This window comes from Sycon ciliatum, chromosome 4, assembly GCF_964019385.1.
Source record: "Sycon ciliatum chromosome 4, ocSycCili1.1, whole genome shotgun sequence".
Taxonomy (NCBI): Eukaryota; Metazoa; Porifera; class Calcarea; order Leucosolenida; family Sycettidae; genus Sycon; species Sycon ciliatum.
In genome coordinates this window covers 1,297,623-1,316,436 of record NC_088646.1, presented here as the reverse complement: position 1 = coordinate 1,316,436, position 18,814 = coordinate 1,297,623, and the positions used below count along the sequence as shown (strand labels likewise).

General features: G+C 46.9%; 1 protein-coding gene across 3 annotated transcripts; it reads left to right on the top strand.

The window, feature by feature from the left end:
* The first annotated feature begins 5,391 nt into the window (after positions 1–5,391).
* LOC135813815 (splicing factor 1-like) lies at positions 5,392–17,868 on the top strand. Of its 3 annotated transcripts, none has more exons than XM_065326827.1 (16): positions 5,392–5,921; positions 6,929–7,051; positions 7,790–8,018; positions 10,186–10,275; positions 10,666–10,696; positions 11,368–11,418; positions 12,303–12,404; positions 12,763–12,881; positions 13,124–13,264; positions 13,533–13,632; positions 14,013–14,153; positions 14,816–14,912; positions 15,218–15,442; positions 15,927–16,013; positions 16,586–16,764; positions 17,321–17,868. In XM_065326827.1, exons 1-16 carry the CDS (start codon positions 5,651–5,653, stop codon positions 17,339–17,341), a joined length of 2,007 nt encoding a protein of 668 aa, XP_065182899.1. In that variant the 5' UTR covers positions 5,392–5,650; the 3' UTR covers positions 17,342–17,868. The 3 variants fall into 3 exon arrangements, with proteins under 3 accessions (XP_065182899.1, XP_065182898.1, XP_065182897.1); XM_065326826.1 differs by having other exon boundaries at positions 16,583–16,764; XM_065326825.1 differs by having other exon boundaries at positions 16,580–16,764.
* Positions 17,869–18,814: the final 946 nt, after the last annotated feature.

Below are 18,814 nucleotides of genomic sequence, written 5' to 3'. Positions count from 1 at the left end.
GCGGCCCGGGGATCTGAAGCATGCAGCGTACTCCTAAATCTCAGAACAATTGAACCAGGGCGGACATGTATTGTGTACTACTCCCAGTCAGTACCTCTCAATGCACTCAGTCTGCCTACCTAGCGGTGTGGCATAGCTTGTACCACCACCACCAATAGACAACCACCTGGAGATGATTCTGAGGACTGTTGACTGTTGACCAGTGCATTTCTGATCCTAGCGTACTCATAATTATATTGACTCATACCTTTTGTATTATTTCGGCAATGCACAACAGACAGACTTCATGAATCACTCATATCCAGCACTTGCCAGCGCTGCTGACCTGGGGCCCCTTTCCAGCATTGCAGTCATGTGCACCAGAGTCAGTATTCAGCAGAGAAACCGTTCCTGAAATGGCATTGCTCTCCCACGCATGCAGACGTCCAGAGTAAAACATTCTTACACCATACACACACACCGACCGTTCACATCACCCAGATCAAACCGTTCCCAGGAGATGTAGCAGGAAACAAGTATGCAGACGCACGCGTAGGAATATAGCGAAAATATTCTTGGTATCTTTATCCATATCGGATAGAAGGATAGCTTTACGTCAACCAGCAAAGCACACACGCCACGCTTCAACAGCACGGTACACCGATAAGTAACTACAGGAGGTACCGTGGCCGTGATGGACAGGCGGCCTGAGCACGAACAAACAAACACCTATGTGTGACACAACCAATATGACACTCTACTCAACAAACACACCAGCTGTCGTATGACAAAGATAAATTCACAGTGTGTTTCGTGTCAAAGCCCGAGAACATTTTCCATGTCTTTTTTCAATACTATTGACAAGGGGGATGAGCAAAATCCAGCACGCCAAGACTTTGAGTAAAGCGAATTTCATGACTTCGTTTGATGAGGTAAATTAAAAGCTCGGGCACAACAGCACTGGGATAAACATCACTCAACGTCCAATGTTAAAACTGCACTGAAACCCAACCAGTAGATTCGGTCAAGCCAGCTGGCATGCACACAATAGTAAGAAGAACAGCTGCCGTGCTCCAAGCACACGCAAAGCAGCAGCAGCAGCACACCAAGCACACAAGGTAACAGTGCCTGCTGCACACAGTACAGCAATTCAATGATGCAGCGGCCGCTTTCGCCTGCGGTCTAGCTCCGGTGGCAATCCCCAGGTCAGCTGTTCCTATAGGCGGTTGACTATGCTCCTTCCGACCATCACCAACCCCAACACCCCTAGAGAACAAATGGCTGCCCACTTGAAGATAGGATATGTCAGCGTGTAGGCAAAATGGAAACGAAACCCTCGCTGTAGCCAACAAGACACAATGATAACCAGGAGGAAAAGAATGCATTATTTCAAATTTTTATTTATTTATTCGCAACCAAAAGGGGCAAAAATTAATGTTCTATTTTCGACATGTACAATGAAATGAAAATGGGCAGAATAGACCAGGAAACTGCAAACAATTAGTCACAGCTCCACGGTACGGTACTATGGATCGGATCCGCATACTGTTAGTCACACTACAAATACAACGCACTTACTCTATACTACATCTACCATTATTACAGTGTTACCAAGTGCCCCAGTCTGCCCCCATGCGTACTGCCCAGTGCCATTTTGCAGAATTTTGCAAAGTTTTCCGTACTCGTTTTTCAGGTCAACATTTTGACTGATTTAGTGTAATTTGGAACAAAAAACGATACTGTGCAACTTTTCAAGCTACAGAGTTCACTTGTGAAGCCTACGAATTCAGTACAATTTTCAACTTCACCAGGTCATAACTTCGGTCTACTTCGCTTGATTTTCACAATCTAGGGCTTGTTGGAAAGCTCTTGGCAGGAGCAACGCCAGGATGCCAAGCTCCATGATGAAGCCGTCACAAATCAGGCGCGGTAACCGTAGTAGGCCTTGGCGGATAATGCCGGCAGAAAAATTGGCAGAATTCGGTACTTTTTCTGGTAAGTCTCATGCATGTTTGGTATGTGGATAAAGAAATGGAGCAGAATTCGAGGAATTGCCCGCCATAAGGTTTGTATGGTTCTGCCAATTTCGGTGCAAAAAAAGCAGAATCTGCCATCTTTTCGATGTGGATAAAGAAATGGAGCAGAATTCGAGGAATTGCCCGCCATAAGGTTTGTATGGTTCTGCCAATTTCGGTGCAAAAAAAGCAGAATCTGCCATCTTTTCGAGCATTATCCGCCAAGGCCTAGCGGTAACACAGCAAAGTCGTCTCCAAGGCTAATACGCAAGCAAATTCGTCCCAGCAAAAAGGGATTTCCCCACAAATGGCGAAGAGATCGATCAAAAATTTGATTTTTGCCGAGGTAACTTTTTAAGAATACCTGAATACGGCGCACGATATCTCTGGAATCCGACATCGTTACGCTTCAGCGATTGTTGCATTGGATAGCTTGGAGTTGTTGCTACCACGTAGACCCTTCGATTATTGAATTCGCGAAGAAACGATGGAGTTACGAAGGTATTAGCAATCGTTCATATACATGATCGTTTGCGGGATATTCGATTGAAATCCGTACTGCGGACAAAACTTCGTTTTTCCGTAAAAATACGGACAAATACGGGCGGTTGGCAACACTGTTATTATTGAAAGATTCATTGGTCCAGTCTTTGATGATATACATAGTGGAAGACACTAATCGTGCCACTAGGGTGGAAAGCGCAAAGATCGACCTTTGACCTTCAAACCACAGTGCAAAGGTTGACCTTTGATTTGCAAACACCCTTTGCTCCTCAATTCTAGCAAGATTGGAGCCTATGGTCAGTATGAGGACTTTAAATTTGAAAAAGAAAGAAATAGCTGTGACCGCACCACCAAAGGAGTACGGGTGACAGCTGAATTTCACACTTATCCTGTTGGCATCATACACATGAAATATTCCTGTTTAACCATCCAAAGTGTTGGAGTAAGTGCATCTCAAATCATCTTTGGATATTTCATGATCACAGAGACATGTTCAACTATGTTGTTGGTTGACACTTGACAACATGTAACAAGGTGGAGGACCACCGTGTTCGGAAACAGTGACCTTTCTACAACTATCCACCGTTGGTAGAGCTCCGGTCTTGTGACCATCTGAACCGTATGGGTGTTAGACCCGGTCCTGACCCTCTCTACATTTGTAGGGGAGTTGTCTTAGACTTCTTGTTGTTGTACCGTAAGTCGTGTACTCTTTGTTCGCTCCTTGATGTCTTCTTGATACTCAGTCCTCATAAACTTAGTGGCTTTGTTCTGAATTGTTTATCTGATACCATGATTGTACAAACTAGTGTTGACACAAGGAAGAAAATGTTGAAAACCTGCATTTGAAGTTTTTTTTAACCCATAACACCTGGACATGCTAGTCCGAATAACCGAGATCCCAGTCCGGGTAAATAAGGATCAACTGAACATCATATACATGTATGGTAATGCTTCAAGACGGGCTTTTCTGTGCGTGTAGTACACAATACTTGGCCAGCCGTACACGCATGTGCAGTTGCAATGAATGACTCTTCTCCAGCAACATCCCTAACATGAAGATACCGTATTTTCCGGAGTATAGTGCGCACCTTTGTATAACGCGCATCCCCAATCTTCATTGGGGGTTCGCACTTCAATCTGCATTGAAGTACATGCATTTCATATTCGGAGCATAGTGCGCACCTGCGATTTAGGGCCTAAAATAGCACATAATTATAAAGTGCGCACTATACTCCGGAAAATACGGTAACGGCATAGGCTTTGTACAAATGATCATCAAAGGACTGGTAGTTGATGCCATGTGGCATGTGATACCGGTAATACCAATCAGCACTCCCTGATACCGGCAATCGGGTGCTACCATGGCATAAGCCAGCGAATATTCCCTGAGCTTTCATTTCTCCAACAGATACCATACACGCACAACAGCAAAAACCATAAACTACGGAACATACTGCGAAGTATTATTACTTTTTATCCGCTTTAGAGCGGCTGCATAACGCATCGCTCGCTACTTTTCGTAGTTGGCGCACTCTGGCGCTAGAGCGAAGAGCTATACTGTGATGCCACTTTTTGCCGTGGCTGTTGGTTCGGCTTACTTGTAGCTGTGATGATCAGTGGCCGAAGCAGCTAGCTGCCAGTGTCTATAGCATTGAACACATCTATAAGTTGTCTACATGTACTTTCACTCACCCATCCGTCGTTCTCTTTGATCCATTGGCCAAGTTCCTCGTGCATGAACTCTGCTGTCCATAACGTCAACTGTTCTATGCAGTGTGGCAAATCCGGATCGTCCAGGACGAGTTTCCTTTTCCCTTTTCTGCCAGGGCCGCTGCCACTACTGCTACTGTTATCCAGGCAGTACTCGCAAAGGGATCCAGTGAATGCAATCAAGAGCACGATTCTTCCCCAGTTGACTTTGGCCAGGAATAACTCTTTGGCAACATCTCTAAACGTGGCGTATAGCGTCTCTTTAGTCACCGACAGCTTCTCGCACATCAAGGAGAGTTCTCGTTCGTGTTCGCTTCGCACGTGAGAAACAATGACAGAGACGCTCTTCTCATATCGAGTCACAGGTTCAGTGTATTCTCCTATGAACTCCTCTCGGTAGCCCTTTACGTTGCGAAGTTGTGACGCGACGCACGACCTGACAATGTTCAAAATCTGGACAAATTCTGGATCGTCATGCTGTGAGCTGCTGGCATCAACTTTGAGTGCTGTCGACGCCATTAGTAACGTCCAGCGATCTAGAGAGCAGGTAGAACTGCATGACAATCCATCTTCCTTGATAAGACCCATTCGATCATTCAAATCACCCCCGTCACCAGAGCATTGTGATTAGTAGCTGTAGAGAGAACTCCGACTCAACAACTCGACTTTCAAGTTGAACTACGGTCTTCCTCATTGGCCGACAATTTCTCCGGTTAGAAATCAGCACTTTATCTCAGTGAAGATATGGAGACAGTCTAGTTTGCGGCATGCACAGTATTTTCTACCAAGCTTGCAAGTAGAATGATGTAAATCTACGAGACTGCTTGGATTACGAAAGGAATTTTGCAAGCTGGGCATCTTCTTCCAAACCGCTGCCCAGCATTATTATTGTTGATCCCGTCGGCCGTCGTCGGCGTCGCGCCCGCGGATATCCGATTGTCATCGATCGAGTGTAGAAGTAAGTTCGACGGTATACGTGCGCGTGCACTTGGCCGTGATGTAGCCGATACCGTTGCGTCGCCGGTAGGACGCGGTAGCGCCCGCAGATATCGATCGTTCGTTGCACAAGATCTGCCGTGTATGCTAGCGCGAAATCACCAGCGCGCTAGCGCTGCAGCCGATCTCCGAGCTACGAAAATTTTGCCTTGTTCACACTTTTTGAAGCTCCCTTTGTCAGAAAGAAGACGAGTGTTGTCATGTAACTGTTTGTTTCTCGACTGAGTTCGCTTCAGTTCAGGTGGTGTGACGATCAGACCTTGTTGCAATCTACTTCCCTTCGTCGTTTGTTTTGGCCTGTGAGCTGAACAAAGGGATCCGATGCTGTTCAGTCTTCGCCCTTGGATTGTATAATTTTCAGATTGTGAAACTCCGAGCATTGATTATTTATTTTTGCTGGTTTTGAATCGGGCCACACTTGCTGGATTTGCGTGAGCACCTAAAAGATGGCGACGGGTGCTAACACTACTCCGTTGGGACTCAACCCTATCCTTGCCGCTAGACAAGCTGCTGCAGCCATCCCTGCCCTTCAGAATAGACAGCCCTCAATGCTACCTCAAACTCAGCTTCTGCCACAGCAGCAGCAGCCTCAGCAAGTAACGCAGCAGCAGCAGCAGCAGCCGGCACAGCAGACTCCCCAGAAGCATAGCACTTTGGATACATCAAGTCGACAGGCTCTAACTGCCCATATTGAGGCTGCTAAAAGAGCAGCGGAAGGTGAGAAAGGCTAACGTTAGTGTGTAGCCATAGTTGAGTGTACATGTGCCATGCCAGACATATCCAACACCAATCCCATAGCAACAGCATATACAGTACCTTCGGCATGCAATAGAGAGGTTCCGCATAATGTAATTTACGTTAGTAAAAACGTAGTCGATCTACGGAAAGTCTTACGTAAACTGCATGCGGATCTGTGTTCCGCCATATGAAGTTTTCAAATCACGTAGCTGCCCTTGGCAACTCCGCCTGGGCAGTGTACGACCGGATCGACCTGGGGAGCGGGTCATAGATTTGTACCCCAATCCACTTACGGAGCACCTATGTTATCAGAGCCCTATCTACGTACTCTCCGTAGACAACTTTTCGTAGTGGAGTGCAAACTCGCGAATTCACGGGTTTTTCCCGCCCACTAGCGTAAAGTTGCTCAACTTTACGTAGTGCGGAACCTCTCTACATGATAAGTATTGGCAAATCAATATCCCAACCATCTGAACACCTGTTAATTCCATACGGGCTGTAGCAAGAAGGGAACTCAGACGCACACACTCTGAGTACATGTAGTTACAAATAAACTGCTCAAAGATTGCTGGTTGCTCAGTCGAAAGCCTCCATTTCTCGTGAATTTGTTCAAGGCGCATGGGCTGCGGGAAATAGAAGTACATGGTTGGAACCTGTACTTTGTAACATCATTATTGAAAGGAACACCTTGTCCATTCAATTTTCTTAGAGCTCATGTTTCTAAACACAACTACTACAGTATATACAATGTCATGTAGCTGTTGGTGATGCAGATGTGTCTGTATCTGTGTGTGTGTGTGTGTGTGTGTGTGTGCGCGCGCGTGTGCGCGCGTGTGTATGTCTGCGTGTGCATATGCGATGTGTGTGTGCGTGCGCGCATATGTTTATGTGTGTTTGTCCGCGTGTGTGTGTGTGTGTGTGTGTGTGCGTGCACGTGTGTTTATGTGTGTTTGCCCATGTGTGCGTGTGTGGGTGTTGTGCTACAGCTGTCACATCACATCTCCCCAAGCGCAGGAAGACCCGTTGGGGCAATGAATCAGAAAAGAGCACCGCTGTGCCTACGCAGCTTCCATCTCACCTGTCTGAAGAGGAACAGAAGAAGTATCTCAGTATGTTATGTCATGCATTGTAGTAACACACACCGCATCAGCATGCTTTATGCGTTATAGTCTGACTTTGAGAATTGTTTTCATTGATACCAAATTCATCTTCATCTCTGGGTGCTGCGCTGATGAGTCCGCGAGGACTAAGCTGCAATGTCTGTAGATTGAGTGGCTGTACATATGTACATAAATTATACTGTTGAGTGGGTATCGACATTCCCGTTTTGTAGCCTAGTCCTCGGGTACCAGTATCCGATATAAGCCAGCATTCCCATACTTTGACCGAAGTTAAAGTGACGTGTTGTTAATAATTTAATATGCCCCGGATCCTGCAATCTACACCTGACTCTGCTCACGTGGCATAGAAACTGGATGCATGGTGTTGTCTTGCATCAGTCCTATTCCACCCACCGCATTTTCTGGGGTCAGTGCTGCACGTTTTGCATGGATATCGGATCGGAATCACCCCTTTGGCTTGTACCTCGAATAGTCATTTCATACAAACAAATGCTGGAATGTGCTGCAAGAGCGGGTGCGGGGGGGGGGGGGGGGGTGCAGCTCTTCCCCAGAAATACGGCAATAGAGTGCGCACATGGAGAGACAGTAAAGTCAGCAGAAGTAATGAAAATGCCATTTTTCCTAATCCAATGGATTTTACTGCCATCCAATGGAGAGAAATTTTGCCAGCATTAAAAATATCGTCATTCACATGTTTCGTATTTCTGATCTTTTCATCTCGTTCAGTTCACATTCGCATCGAGGAGCTGAATAAAATGCTTCGCGCTGGCGACTATGGCATTCCCGAACGACAGGAAAACCGTTCGCCGTCTCCAGAGCCGTTCTATGATCACAAGGGAGTACGACTGAACACACGCGAGTCTCGCATGAAGAAGCGCATGGAAGAGGAGCGCCATAAGCTGATCCAGGACGCCATTCAGTTGAATCCGGACTACAAGCCACCCTCAGACTACAAGTAAGTCATTGAAAACTGTGCGTGATTGAGTCTGCTCAGTGTGTTTGCCATGAGAACATATATTGTCGGTTGGAGTCAAGTCCGTTAGTTGGTAGTTGGGTAAGCAATCTAGTGTCCATGCTTCATAGGGTTAATGCTCTTGTACAGAACAAAGCAGTGCTGTAATAATAGTACTGATTGATGGTGAAGTAAAGTGATGGCGTGGACACAGAGCAGATAAGGAAATCTCTCAGATATTGCCCACCAATTCAAGCAATAATAGTTCAGCCAGCACGAAAATTGTGTACGTACGTGTACACTGTAGTAGCCTTATCATTAGTGTAGGGTAGGTGCGTTGATATCGGTACACCTGCGAATTAAAAGCAGCAATAGGCCGCCAAAGGTATGAAGGCAGTTGTTGTCCAGCTAGGCATTGTGATTACGTGACTGTAGTGAGTGGTGGTGTATTCTCGTACCAGTACTCTGTGCTGTCATTTCCATGGACACTAACACCACTGTGTTGTGAGTTTGCCTGTTCAGCAGCTGCCAAGATCCCTCCAGTCAACACCCACACACACACACACACACGCAGACAAAGACATACTAACGTGGCACAGTTTGTTTGATTTACAGGACTGAAATAAACCCCTGTGCAGCAGCTCAAAGCAAGACTTCACATCCGCTGAATGTCTTCATTTGTCCTTGTTCCTTTGCAGCCAACTAACCCACTAATATGGCATGCCGTTGTGTTGTTCTAGTGTTGCTGACTAGGTCCGTGGTACCACTGCACTGTAAACGATGTCAGCGATGGCATCGCACACATGGGTGAAAACACTGAAAAGGTTTTTAAAAGAAACCGAGTTATTAGTACATGGTCCGTGTGTGTTCGGGTTTAGTTTTAGTCCTCTGGGTTCTATTTTTCACACGTAGCCGAAGTGAAATGTATTATACTACATGTGTAACTTTAAGTTATGTGTGGTTGCAGCAAGTGAAATCTGGGCCGGTGTGCACCGCTGGCAACACCAAGGGTTACTCAGCCTTGCGATGTTCGGTGCTCTCTCTCTCTCTCTCTCTCTCTCTCTCTCTCTCTCTCTCTCTCTCTCTCTCTCTCTCTCTCTCTCTCTCTCTCTCTCTCTCTCTCCCTCTCAAGCACGCGTGCATGTTTTCGCATTAGTTTGCAGCTGTGAAAGTGTACATCGGTCCGGATCTCGCCCGTCACAATTGTAGATAGTGAGAGATCGAAATAGTTGCTAGGTATTGCCTTTGGCTGGTCTTTAACGTTACTGCTTTCAATTGGAGTCCAAGATTAGTTTCTTCTCGCTCTTGTGAGTGCTGTCAAAGTAGAGAATTTGTTCCAAATGTGCTCCATTCGAAAGGAAATCTCCGTATAGTGATCGATTTTCGATTAAAGCTGATGAGATGTGTGAGGGGGGGGAGGTTGAAAAAGGTTATAATTCCTGTCACTGAGTCAACTACCTTTGATGAGGTATGCTTGGCTTTTGTATGTGTATCCTCTGTTTGTGTGCAATCGTGTTCTACTGTTTTCAATAAATAATGTGTACATGGCTCTTGAAATGGCTATGGTGGCTGGAGAGTGTAGACTGTAGCGTGTCCCAATCTCATATAACCAGCCATACTAATGCAATGTGCAGAGTGTGTATCACTCTCAGCCTGAGCCCATGCGCCAGTGTGTTGCCTGCTGCATGCCGCTTGTGTGTAGTGTAGGATGATGTGGACATATTGCGACTAACCGAGCACAGTATGCACATGCGTGAGGCGGTAGACAGATGATCTGTTTGCCTGGTAACTCTCTGTGCATCTCCTATTCCTGTGTGTTGACATACCCGGACGTGGTACTATTTGCACTGAGAAAGGAGCATTCAGGCGGTGCTGCTGCCGTTGTTCAGCCGGCTATAATGAAGGTTTGTCCAGTTGTTGTCTCCTTGAGCACACCCCCAGCGTCCTCCTTTCTTTGACTGTCGCATGGCCACTAGGCGTTTGTCACAGTCAGTGCTCTGCTCCTCTTCTGCTGTCCGTCTTCCCCTGTCCCCCTTGCACTCGTTCCTTGTTGCCACATGTGCTAATCCTGTCTGTGCTGTGCGTGCGTGCGTTCTGCTGTCTTCTCTCTTCTCTTTTCTCTTTTTTGTGTCTTCTCACGGTTGTGGCTCTCCTGTCCCTCGTATAATAGGCCACCGCAGATCAGAATTCAAGATCGAGTGTCCATACCGCAGGATGAAAACCCGCACATCAATTTCATTGGCCTGATCATTGGGCCCCGGTAAGCGTTCTGATCGCACTGCAGCACAGTCCAGCTGCAGTCTGCAGTACTTGTGTAGTAGTAGCCACCTACAGCTGCTGGACTTGTGTGATGGGTACTGAATCAGAATTGTATTTTTTCACTATGCCTTTAAAGATAGTGGCAGCAAGGAGTGACTGGGGTGCCATATCTTACACCGGTTTTCACCCTCGCCCCTGTACTGAATGACCTGTTGTGCAATTTCTAGGTGGATAATATCCCGGATTTTGCCCAAGAAAAAGTCAATCCATCTATTGCTCTCTATTTCTCTTTTTCTCTCTCGTGCGCTCTTTCTATTTTTCTCTCTCCCCTCTCTCTCCCTCTATTCCTCACTCACTCACTTTCTGCTTACCCCTGTTCTGCCTTCTACAGTGGCAACACTCTAAAGAAGCTAGAGAAAGATGTAAGTATGGTCATTGCATGTAGTGTTTTGTGTGCTCTCGCCTTCTCTCTGTGCGTCGCATCATGTACTGGTCTGCAAAGTTGGTTTTGACTCGGGCCCAGGGGAATGACTTCGGCAGTGGTCTGTGCGAAGGGGTGACGGGAGGGACAGTGTCATCTACTTTGTGAGCCATGCTTGCAGACATCTATGCTGCTGTGGGACAGACTTTCGCCGAGTGTTCCTGTGTGGAGACATCGCAAGTCCCATGTCTCCACACTCACAGCGAACCCCGGACGAGGTCGGTTGGGGGAGACATAATTATATTAACGGAGACAACGAGGGGAGGCAGGGCGACGAAAAACTTCATGATGATGGAAGAGAGAGAGAGAGAGAGAGAGAGAGAGAGAGAGAGAGAGAGAGAGAGAGAGAGAGAGAGAGAGAGAGAGAGAGAGAAGATAAATGGCCTGAATAGCTATGGCAATATGGTCGTGCAAGCAGCTACCCAGGCCAACGGGACAAGAGTAGTCATACGGGGAACGCAGGAAGCTGCGGGGTGCAGGTCAGCTGGGGAACGGATGTACGAGGAAATGTACGGGAGACGAGGGCCTAACACATGTGTCATGTCATGCATATTACATGCTGTGTTTGTGTGTGTGCGTACGTGTGTGCTGTGCGGACCATCTGTTCTGCAGACGAACACTAAGGTCATGATACGTGGCAAGGGCTCCGTCAAGGAAGGAAAGGTTAGTTAGTGTATGGTGTATATGCAGTGAGTGCAAGCGCACATGAGTTCTTTATTGTCTGGTATATTTCTTACTGTGGCTGTTAGTGCTGTTGCTGATGGTTAGCATGTGGATTTGCTTCATGGTAGTCTCCTTTCACTGATCTTATCACAGGGGTGTCGCAGCTGGTCCGGCTAAAGCCGGACCACTTTTTTTTCACAATGCCAAAAGTGCCCAGAATACAGGATTTTGCACCCTTAAAGGCGAGACCAAAATAAAATCGAGATTCCCGGGCAGGACCCATGTGAAATTGGTGCGGGCGAGCGAAATTTTATTTTTTATTTTTTTCCCATGTACATGTATGTACATGACTATGTGTGCATGCCATGTTGAACTTTTTCTACAGCATTTTCCGGTAATTTTTTATTCAATTTTTTTACAGACAACAGGTACGCGGTTTCCCCGTTCAATTTTTCTATATTTCGGCCAACGATGGCCCTGATCTGTACATCAGGGAGTCGTATACAAGCTCGGGTTTGTGTGACTCCACGTCACAGATCTACTCACACCATCAGTAGTGTACATGCATAAAACATGTACATCCTTCAAAGCGGTGAACCCCTTGATAGGCGACAAGCCTCTGGGTCATCCTAATAAAGATAATATCTTTATTAGGATGACCCAGAGGCTTGTTATTATTATTATTATTAACTGTTCAAAAAATTGGCTTTGGCTCGATTTTGGTGCGGGAGGGCCCGGGAATCTCTATTTTGTTTTGGTCTCGCCTAATTTCAAAATTTTCCCGGGGGACACCCCGCACCCCCCACAACCGGACCACCTCCAAAGGGAGTCTTACGCGCGCCTGTAGCAGTGTTTTATTTTGCTCTTTTCTTTGTTTCTTGTAGACACCCAGGCCTGGTGTTAAGCCAGACAATGCTGAAGATGAAGAACTCCATGCACTTGTGACTGGCCAGACTTGTGAGTCAGTGAAGAAGTGTGTTGACAAAGTAAGTTGTGATGGTTAGTGGGTGTGCTACATACTGTGACTGACACACACACTCTCTCTCCTCTGTCCTTTGTCTCTCTCTCTCTCTCTCTCTCTCTCTCTCTCTCTCTCTCTGTCCTTTGTCTCTCTCTCTCTCTCTCTCTCTCTCTCTCTCTCTCTCTCTCTCTCTCTCTCTCTCTCTCTTCTTAGAACATTAGCTATCTTCGTTTGCTGCCTGTGTGATATGTATTATTCAGTGTATCAAGCACACTACATGTGTACTGCATATCCACTGCATCACTGAGTTGATAGATGTGTGTTCCATTCCACTATTCTTGTCTGATGTGACCGTGCCCTTTGTGCACTTGTCTTGATTGCAGATCAAAGATGTCATTCGTCAAGGTGTTGACGCACCCGAGGGTCAGAGCGATCTCAAGCGACTTCAGCTTCTTGAGCTGGCAGCACTGAATGGAACTTTGCGTGCTGATGAAGTGGCAAGGTTGGTCAGAGTTCCTCAGTGTAGAGCAGTGTGATCTTGTTGTCGATAGATGCAGTTGTGGCGAATGGAGTATGGTGTGTTGCAACTTGCTTATGCTTCTTCACATGTGTGCTGGTGTGCGTTGTGTTGCCTTGTGGTTGTGTAGTTTCCAGCGGTGCACAAACTAGAATGCATGTCATTGGGCTTTGAGTGCTGAGCTTGGCACGAATGTTGTACTTTGTGTGTATATGTGTGCTGTGCAGATGCCGTAACTGTGGTGCCACCAGCCACAAGACCTGGGAGTGCCCTGAGCAGACCAACTTCACCAACGAGGTGATGTGTGCAGAGTGTGGAGGTCGCGGCCACGTCGCTAAGGACTGTATCGTCAAGAAGCCACAACCAGAGTAAGTGACTGGTCGGGGGGGGGGCTGCCTTCTGCTGTCGTGGATGCATTGCGTTTTACAGTGAGGGTTTGTTTATAATCCACAGCTCATACAATACCTGCGCAGATGATGTTGTGAATGCAGAATGTATTTGTTTTTACATGCAAACCACAATAGGCTGGAGCTGAATCCTGTCAAAGTCACTTCACTTCAGTAGTTGACCTGCTGTGTCCTTGTTTGACTCTATTGGTCATTTCTGTGTGTACGTACGTGTGGTTGCTGCCTCCAGGGACAAATCTAACATCATCATACCGCAGCACAACAGTTTAGTAGAAGCTGCTCCGCCGAGTAGCTACCTTACTGGTGGCCGTGGCAAGGTGGATGCCGAGGTGAGCATACTTGAGCAATCAAGTCTAAACTGGTATAGACCCGTTGGGTACATGTGTGCTGTGCTGTGATCCGCTCGTCAGCACATTCATTGTGCCATGTTTGTGATTGTGTATGGCGTTGCATGGCTCAGGTTCTGTCCCGACCAGTATGGTCAAGTACTGGTACCAAGACTTAGTGTTTGCTTTATCTGCTCAATACACTAATGCGACTGCCGCCATGTATGGCATGTTTGTTGTTGATATTGTTGCGGATGTTGCTGCTGCTGCTTTTGTTATTGTTTCAAATCTTTATTCTCACGATTGTTGTTTTTCAAATCTTTATTCTCACGAGTGTTGTTGTTATTGTTGTTGTTGTTGCTGCTGCTGTACCTCTTCTGCAGTATCAATCCTTCATGGCCGAGCTAACAGGCAAGCCTGCTGCACCAGGCAACAACAGCAGCGGTAGGAATCAACATCAGCCACCACCAGGAGGACATGGAGGATATGGTGGCCGGGGCAATGTGCCACCACCTCAAGGACTGGTATGCTCTAAGTTTAATATGTACTGAACATGACTGTACTTCAATATAGTCACCGCACATTAGTAATTAGTAGAATGCGGAGTGTATTGCCGCACTTTTGACAGGCAAGCCCGAGCTACTGGGTTTTTAGTCACTTTTTACTGAGTCAAAAAGCAAACATTGCAAATCGAATGTACTCTTACATGTCATACCAAGAGTACATAACCCCCCCAGAGTGTGCAACGCCTGATCCAGCTCTGCATAGGGTCTTGGTCGAGCGGAATCGGATCTTTGCGTCATAATACCGTACACATCTGAGGGGAACCCGGGGAGTCGCGGGTGCTCTTGGATAAAAAACAATGGTACCCTGCCTCGAGACCGGCCTTGCGCTGGTATGAAGTGTACGCATGACATCAGAAGATCCGATTCCGCTCGACCAAGACCCTATGCGGAGCTGGATCGGCGTTGCACACTCTGTGGGTTATGTACTCTTGGTCATACTTGTGCAGCTCATGCATATTCTTTATGAAGAAACTGTGGGATATGTTGTTGTTATTGTCTTATTTTATTTTACTTCGTTATGGGCACAGGATATCAGCATTGCGCTCTTTGTTTTCCTCTCTCTCAGTTCGGTCTCTCTTTTTCTGTGTGTCCCTCTATCACTTCTGTTTGTGTGAGTTCAGACTGGTCGTGATAACACTGGTGGTATTACGGTGTATGATCATTCCAAATCCGGTCCAATGCCGTGGAACAAGCCTGCAGGTGCACGTCCGCATGCTGGTAAGCTCTAGAGTGGAAGGAAGGCTTGCAGTGCAGCCTAGTTCCATGTCTGTACGAGTTGCAACTTTTTATCTTTTCATCATCTCCCCTCCCTGGCCTTGGTTACTAGTGGGTGATATGCCCTCAAAGCGCTAATATCCGGTGACCTTCGTGGAATTCCGTCAGTCATTAAAAAACGTGATGCATTGGTTTGAGTGTCTTCCGCATGTCATTGTATTTCTATAAGAGAGACAGAGAAAGAGAAAGACATGGGGAGAACTAATTGGTTGTTCTCATTTGTTTTCACACTCAATGGCGTTGTTTAGCTGCCAACAATCCACCGTGGGCACCGAACAGTTCGTCGGCCGGCCAGGTTTCAACCCCGTCATCATCGGTCTCGTCCACTATGCAGTCTAGCCATGGGGGTCCTGCACCACCAGGTGTCACTGTACCGCCTGGCACTAACCCCATGCCACGGCACAGTAGCTTGATGCAGCAGCCGCCACCAATGTCTATGGCACCACCGCACGGAGCTGCACCACCACCTCCCGGTAAGACATGGTCATGTTTCCCTGCTTTTCTAGTGTGGGTGTGAAGGGGTGTGTGAGTGTGTGTATGCGTGCGTGCGTGTGCATGTCTGTGTGTGGGTGTTTCTGCACCGCATCACACTAGGCTTGTTGTCACTGGTGTTGTCTGACTAGATCACAACTTGCTCACTACCAATGCTGTCTTTCTATGGAATCCTGGGGAGCAGATGGACTCACGTAACTTACTGGACTTGAATTCCAGCCGATTTTTCGTTGGTTCATTGTGTACTGAATTCTTCCTCTCTCCACGGAATCCGGGGGATTCGGGCACTGGGTTTGAATTCCAGCGTGTGTGGTTTTGCTTGTTCATCGTACACTAACTTCTGTGTTAGGTGTTTTGTTTGGGTGCACACAGGCAGGTAGTGATTGTACGGAGTCCCGTCGAAGTGTCCTTTGCATACTATCATTGTAAATGCCGAGAGATTGCCTTGTGTGCTGTGTTGTGTAGGAGTTATGCAGCCGATGGGTCAGCAGTATTCTCAGATGGGCCAGCCACCACCGCCTGGGAGTACGTCTGTACCCCCATGGCAACAAGGTACTTACGCTGTGTGCTAACGTGTGCTTGTGAGCCTCAGCTTTTTTTGTTTGGTCATCATGTTAAGTTGCATCAATGCGACTTATAAAGAAAATCGTTCTTGTTCTGAATCTGCGTTTATATTTGAGGGTTCCCGTATCCGTTCCTTGCTATATTGAGGTTCAAACATTGGAATAATGGGAATACCAGGCAAAATAGCAACATCTGGTACCTTTCCACTGGAACAGTAGTAAAACCTGAGGGACCCCTCATTTTTTTGTCAAGGAACGATTTATGAAGACATTATTGACATGTCCACAGAATTTGAATAGAATATTACATTGATGAGCGTTGCATCACTTTTGCACGCCGCATAATGACGCTAAAGACTATACTGTGCGTGTGTGTGCCTGTATGTCGGTGTGCCTGTGTGTGTGTGTGTGTGTGTGTGTGTGTGTGTGTGTGTGTGTGTGTGTGTGTGTGTGTGTGTGTGTGTGTGTGTGTGTGTGTGTCTGTCTGTGTGTGCATGTGTGTGCATGTGTGTGCATGTGTGCCTACATGCGTCCGGCAATGATATCACTGTTCAGCAGCAGCACCAGCACCATGGCAGCAGCAACAACAACAGCAGCAGCCACCATCGCTCATGGGTATGGCACCTCCAGGCACTGGCGGATACGGTATGGCCATGCAGCCTCCTCCACCAATGGGTCCGCCAGGAGTGGTACCACCTGGTGTCAACCCACCTCCTCCCGGCACACAGCCTCCACCATGGGTAAGTCAAATGTAGGACACCTTTCATTTCATTATTCGTCTGCTTCAGTGTGCTTGCCAAGGAGTTTTCATCGCAGTGCTGGAAGTTATGATCGTATGAAGTACGTACTGAGTCCCAAGTGTTGACAGGATATAAAACCCTGAGATGGAAGACTGCAGCGAAGGCAGCAATTTTTTATGGCTTTTCCGAGGGTGAAGCATGCGTTTTCTTAACCTAGAGCAGTGTTTACTATTGATGCAGCAAATGGCAATTTTCTTTGAACGAATATTCTCTTGAATATTGCCTTGGCGAATGAACGCAAAATTATTCTTCTGGTGTGGCTCGCTCACTGCACTATATCCCTTATGTACGTTGCATACTGAATCTCATCGTTTGAATATTGCATAACCAATAGACTAGCGAGCAAGCAGATTTGAAGAAAAAGAGCGGCGCCTTGCCATAGCACGGGTGCAGCTAGGCTGCTTGGCAGTACCGCTAAATGACAGTAACAGTGTCCGACCATGATACACATAGTAACGCTGTAGTGTTTTTCCTCTTTGTGCCCCGGTCTGTGCAGGCAAGTGGACCACCAAGATAACCAACTTGCCTCCTCACTCCGTCGTTGTTTTCCCTTTCTTCTCCCCAAAGTCCTATTCTTTCACGTCTCTTGTCTCGTTCTTGTTGTTGTTCACTGGTTATGCTATCGTGTTGTCTATCACCATGACATAGTTATGGCCATACTAAGCGGGTGATTGTAAAGTCTCCAATACCATTATCATCAGTCTGCTGCTGCTCTGCCTACCCTGTTTGCTCTGCTGTCATCTTGTTGTTATTGCTGTGTGACTGCTCTCAGTGCTCTGTGACTGCATGTTGTCCAGTTGCTGGGTGGCACTCAGCACCACACTCTCACTTTGTGATTGAGGTGTCTTGCTCAAGCCTCGCCAAGTATTAACGGTCTTGCTCTTTTCTCTGCATTCACACTAGCTGTTGTATATCACGTGGAGTCACTTGCTGAGGCGCTGTGAGTTGTCTCTTATACAGTGGCACCAGCCCAGACCCAGGCCTGCTTCCGCTTCTTATTCATTCTCGAAGTACTGATAATTATTTCATTTTAATTAACTGCTACCACGAGGCAGCTCATCGTGTGTGTGTGTACGTGTGTGTGTGTGTGTGTGTGTGTGTGTGTGTGTGTGTACGTGCATGTTGTTGTGCATGCTGTTGGGTGCCTCCGGCTGAAGGGTGCATATTGTTTGGGCCAAGAGGTGGGATTGGAGGAAAAGACGTGTCTGTATACCGTACTGGTATCCCTAACGGTTATTCGTGGGAGATTGTACTTGGACACAGCAGTGCATGCATGCTTCTGGCATCTACCCTGCACGCTCTCAGTTCCTTTATCTGTGCACTGAGCAAAATTCAAGTTGTCCCGATTTATACTTCGTTTCGCGCAAGGGAAACGCGTTGCGCCTGGGAGTGGTAAAGTGCCATATTTCAGGACTCCCTGCTTCGCACGATGTGCCAAATAAGTTGAGCTCAACTGTTCGCCGTGTAATTATTTGCTACTCCCTGATATACAATTTGCTTGCTTGAAAGCGCGGGTTTCACGACTTCCTGGTGGGCCCAGACGGAGTTTGTGGGCAATTCTTCTGGAAAAATGTTTGAAGAATTGAAAACGGAGATTGCCCGTAAAATAATTGCACAATCGACTTCAAGACTCAATTTCATCAAGAGCCAAACAAGATTTAGATTATTTCACCAAAATATCACGCACTGTGAATCACCTAGGTCCTTGCATGTTGGGTGAATTGAACCCTGGCAATTATGCGCTCATAACCGGCCGGGCGCCCCGGGCCTAAACAAGTGTGCGATTTTTTATAGAAAAGAGATGGTTGGTTATGCGGGAAATGGGTAAACTACCCGTTTTTGCAGAGCAAAGTGGCAACATGGAGAAAAACATCGGGTTTAATTATAGTGCCAGATATATGTGCAGCAAAATATCGACGATTTTTGCAGCAACATTTTGTGTGCTGGCTACAGACAGTATTATATACGCGAAGTACGCGGTACGGGCCTA

Coding starts and splice junctions, on each gene's coding strand:
- LOC135813815 (XM_065326825.1), top strand. CDS start 5,651: ATGGCGACGGGTGCTAACACTACTCCGTTGGGACTCAACCCTATCCTT. Junction 11,419..12,302: donor GCTCCGTCAAGGAAGGAAAG/GTTAGTTAGTGT, acceptor TGTTTCTTGTAG/ACACCCAGGCCTGGTGTTAA. Junction 14,913..15,217: donor AGGTGCACGTCCGCATGCTG/GTAAGCTCTAGA, acceptor GGCGTTGTTTAG/CTGCCAACAATCCACCGTGG.